At 46.0% G+C, this 4,920-nt stretch overlaps 1 protein-coding gene across 1 annotated transcript; it reads left to right on the forward strand.

Annotated features, from left to right (window-relative positions):
* The first annotated feature begins 1,601 nt into the window (after nucleotides 1-1,601).
* On the forward strand, nucleotides 1,602-2,252 carry LOC109210757. Its single transcript, XM_019374219.1, has one exon. It carries the CDS (start codon nucleotides 1,602-1,604, stop codon nucleotides 2,250-2,252), a length of 651 nt encoding a protein of 216 aa, XP_019229764.1.
* Nucleotides 2,253-4,920: the final 2,668 nt, after the last annotated feature.

The raw sequence follows: 4,920 nt of genomic DNA on the forward strand, positions 1-4,920 counted from the left end.
TTTAACTAAGATTAACTCTTCTTTATACAAACTTAATTGATTGAGCCAAAATCAATAATTTTTGGTCAAACAGTTTGGCGCCGTCTGTGGGGACTTTTTAGTTAATTTTTTAGTTTTCTTTATATCTATAGGTAACGTGAGTCACTAACCTCATAAACCCTAAGATTTTCTCCTTTCTTTGCACTTACAAATACCTACATGGCAGGTAACCAAGGAGAAAGAACTAAAGTAACAGGTGATTTCCCTAGCAACCTCATGAATGCTATCAACGAGAGTTGTGAAACACTAGGCGAGGACATGACGCCCACTGCCTTCCCTAGGCGCGAGAGATCGCCTCCTCGCCATTGTATTATATTATAACAAAACCCAATGGAAAAGGGGCCTCCAAGTCCACAAAAGAAGGGGCACCACCGGCCGTGAAAAAGCTCCTCGAAGCATGGCTGACCGATATGCTAGTAAGCGTGCTCAACAAGCCCACTCCATGCACAACTACAGAGACCGCAAGAGCCTGCGCAGTCCAACGAGCAGACGAACAGAGCAAACTAAACCCTCTGACACCAGGTATAATTCACAGTATTACGAACAGTGTAGGTGATAATGCCTTCGCCGCTGTTCTAAAGAGGATAGAGGAAATGGAGAATGAAAATAAAGCACCCAGGGACCAAATGAAAGAACACCAAGAACGAGCCGACAAGATATCGTGCACTCCTAAACTATTGCCAAAGAGGGATGCCGACAGTTTTGAAGAAATGTCGTACAGCAAAGAAGCAGCCCCGCATGCCATACCAAAGACCTTCAAAATGCCACCCTACCTCAGGATATACGACGGGACGAACGATCCCGAAGATCATGTGACTCATTACGTCACCTCTGTGAAAGGAAATGACCTCACCAAGGAACTAGTGTCCTCTATTTTGCTAAAGAAGTTTGGCGAGACCCTTACAGGAGGGGCATTAACATGGTACTCACAACTACCAGCCCGCTCCATCGAAACTTTCGAGGAAATGGCTGATAAGGTCGTAGTGGCACTTGCCGGAGCCAAGAAGGCCGAAACAAGGGTAAACGATATATTTGCCATCAAGCAATCCTTGGTAGAAGGACTGAGGGACTTACTCGCCCGATTCAATAGGGTAAGGATGACTCTTCCGAACGTGTCCGAGGGGATGGCGGCCGGCCTTTCAGAACGGGTTGAGTAAAGTTGGTTCGAGAGCAACTAGGAAACTGTTGAGCCAATTGATGAAATATCCTCCAACCACTTGGGACGAGAGACACCCGGTTTCACGACCCAATAGGGTACGATACCAGCCATATGTTAGGGCCCACACCCCACCTTCCATCCGCTACGAAGAAGTCCCATCTAGGCCGAGGATAGGGACTCACCGGAACGAGAGAGGTATGCCCCCTTATTATCTGCTCACAATTTTTGCGTATCACCTACAGAAATAGTCTATGCTCTGGAGAAACTCGGAATGAAGGTAAAGTTTCCCCCAAAGATGAGGTCCAATCCGAGCACCACAAAATCCGACGCCCTCCATGAGTTCATCTAGGAACGTGGGCACAAAACAGAAGATTGCATCGCCCTCAGGCAAGAAGTTGTAAACATGTTGCGGCAAGGACACCTCAAAGAGTTTCTAAGCGACAAAGGGAGAAATAACTTCGTTAGAGGACGTGAACACCAATGTCCGCCAAAGCTACCATCACCAGCTCGTACTATCAACACGATCAACGGCGGCAGCGATGACACCTCTATCAACAGCGTTAAATTCACCACCACTCAAAAACTCAAGCGATCTATCACACACGAACAGTATGACGGACTCGAAGAAAGTATCATCTTCGATGAGTCAGATGCTGATGATTTGACTTTCCCTCATAATGATGCCCTTGTCATTACTTTATGCATTTTAGATACTGATGTCAAATGTATCATGATGGACGATGGAAGTGGAGCATGCATTATCCATCCCCGAGTCCTCATCCAAATGAGACTCAAGGACAAGATAGTGTCACACTGTGTCACACTAATCGGTTTTAATAATGCAGTTAAACAGACATCGGGAGAATATACACTCCCTGTCTTGGCCGGTGGCGTGACGCTGGAGGCGATATTCCACATCATGGACCAGACTACCACGTATAATGCCATAGTAGGACAGCCATGGATACATCCCATGAAAGCCACCCCCTCCAGCCTATACCTAGTAATCAAATTCCAAACACCTTGGCAGATATTCAGCATAAGCGGAGAATAGCATATATCATGGGAGTGCTACCGCATTGCCTTGGACAACACAAAAACCCAACAAAAAAAAGACAAGAAAAAATAGGCAAAACAATCAGCAGGGCCGAGGTCGACATTGGAAGAGACCAGGGATGTCATCATGGATCCTGAAATGGTTGAGGGTGCATATTCGACCATAGAAGACCTCGACCCCATTCAATTAGACCCCAATGACTGTAGCAAAAAGGCATACATCGGCTGCAAACTCCGAGAACCAGGTAAATTCAGACAATTCTTAATAACTAATGCAAATTTATTTGCCTTCAGCCATGCAGACATCGGCCATGCCCAGGGAGATCGCCATACACAAATTAAACGTCGACCCGTTCTACCCCTAGTAAGGCAGTTCAAGCCTAAATTCAACCCTGCCATCATCGATACCGTCCACAAGGAGGTGGAGAAACTATTAGAAAATGGTTCCATCGATGAGTCGAAGTACCCCAAATGGATCGCCAACATAGTGATGGTCAAAAGAAAAATGGGAAACGGCGGATATGCATGGATTTCACGGACTTGAACAAAACATGTCCAAAGGATTCATTCCCATTATCACATATCGACAAACTTATCGTCCCAATAGCAGGGCACGAGTTATTGAGTTTCTTGGACGCGTACTCCGGCTATAACCAGATACTTATGGAAGAAGAGGACCAGGAGGAAATCACGTTCATCTCCCACCAAGGAACGTATTGTTATAGGGTCACTGAAGAACGCAGGGGCTACATATCAAAGGTTGTTCATGAATATGTTCAAAGATCAACTTGGAAAAACCATGGAAGTATATATCGATGACATGCTGATCATGTCCGTAAGAGCATAGGACCATATCGATCATTTGAAGGAAGCTTTCAACATACTGAGGCAGTACGAAATGAAACTAAACTCAGAGAAATACGCATTTTGCATAGCCTCTGGGAAGTTCTTGGGCTTCTTAGTATCACAACGGGGAATCGAGGTCAACCTAGACCAAATTAAAGCCATCGAAGGGATACCGGATCTCCTGACTACCAAGAAGCAAGTCCAAAGGTTGACTGGTCGAATCGTCACTTTATCGAGGTTCATCTCACGGTCATCCGATAGATGTCACAAATTTTTCGGTGTGCTCAAAAAGGACAACGGCCTCGAGTGGACACCCGAGTGCATACAAGCTTTGCAATAACTAAAGGCATATCTGGCATCGCCACCCCTGCTTTCAAAGCCCGAACCCGAGGAACGTCTTCTTCTCTACCTGGTCGTCTCCAAAGTAGCAGTAAACGCAATCTTGATCCAAGAAAACAAAGGTATGCAATCTCCCATCTATTACATTAGAAAAACACTCGTCGGCGCCGAGACGAGGTACCCGCACCTCGAGAAACTAGTGTTGGAACTAGTCATAGCTTCACGGAAGCTTATACCTTATTTCTAGTGCCACCTTATCTAGTTTGTTTCCACCTTCCACCTGAGAGGCATTTTGCATAAACCTGAGCTATCGGGGAGGCTGGCTAAGTGGGCCATCGAGCTAAGCGAGCACGATATCACATATCAGCCACGAACAACAATAGAGTCGCAAGTGATCGCAGACTTCAGCGCAAAGATAATGCCTGAAGTCGAGAAAGAAGCCGCCCAACTCTCTCTCCAAACACAAGATCTCTGGGTCCTATATACCGTTGATGCATCCAACGCTTTCAGATCTGGACTGGGACTCGTGCTCGAGGTCCCTACAGGCGAAGTAATTCACCATTCCATATGATGCCCAGATATAACTAACAACGAGGCCGAGTATGAGTCTACAATTGTAGGATTGAGGCTAGCACTCAAATATGGGGCAAAGCGGTTGAAACTCCGCGGTGATTCCCAACTCGTGGTCAACCAAGTTACAAGGACTTTCCAAATCAAAGAAAAAAGATTGCAAGATTATTAGACTGAGATCTATAAGCTGCTGCCCGAGTTCCAGCTCGACCGGATCCTGCGGGCGTAGAATGCTGAAACAAACGGCCTCACCAAATTGGCTGGAGCTACCAAAAGCAATCACGACTGGAGATAAAAGTGTAGTCCACCTCCTTAACTCATCGCTAGACCAAATCTAGGTAAGATCTGTAAGCTTAACTTTTGATTGACGCAATCGTATTATCGCCTACTTGCAGGATGACACACTCTCAAACAACAAAAAAGCCAAGAAACTAATAATGCAAGCAACAAATACAGTCTCCTCCATAGCGACCTGTACAAGAGGACTTAAGGCGACCCTCTGGCAAAATGCTTAGGCCCAAACCAGACCAGCGCATCCTCGAAGAAGTCCATGAAGGCCATTGTGGTGCTCACTCCTGCAATCGAGCACTCATCAGATGCCTCATACAGGCAGGAAACTATTAGCCCACCATGATAAAGGATGCCTCATAATTTATGAAGAGATGAGAACAATGCCAGAAGTATGCCCCAATGATTCACCAAGCAGGCGAACACCTCCACTCAGTCACCTCTCCGTGGCCGTTCATCAAATGGGGAATGGACATCATGGGCCCTCTCCCAACAGGGCGAGGTAATGTACTATTCCTTTTGGTTTTAATTGACTATTTCTCCAACTGTGTGGAAGGAGGAGCGTTCGACCAAATACGCGAACAAGAGGTAATTACCTTCATATGGAGAAACATCAACTGTCG

Source organism: Nicotiana attenuata, unplaced genomic scaffold, assembly GCF_001879085.1.
Source record: "Nicotiana attenuata strain UT unplaced genomic scaffold, NIATTr2, whole genome shotgun sequence".
In the NCBI taxonomy this organism is placed as follows: Eukaryota; Viridiplantae; Streptophyta; class Magnoliopsida; order Solanales; family Solanaceae; genus Nicotiana; species Nicotiana attenuata.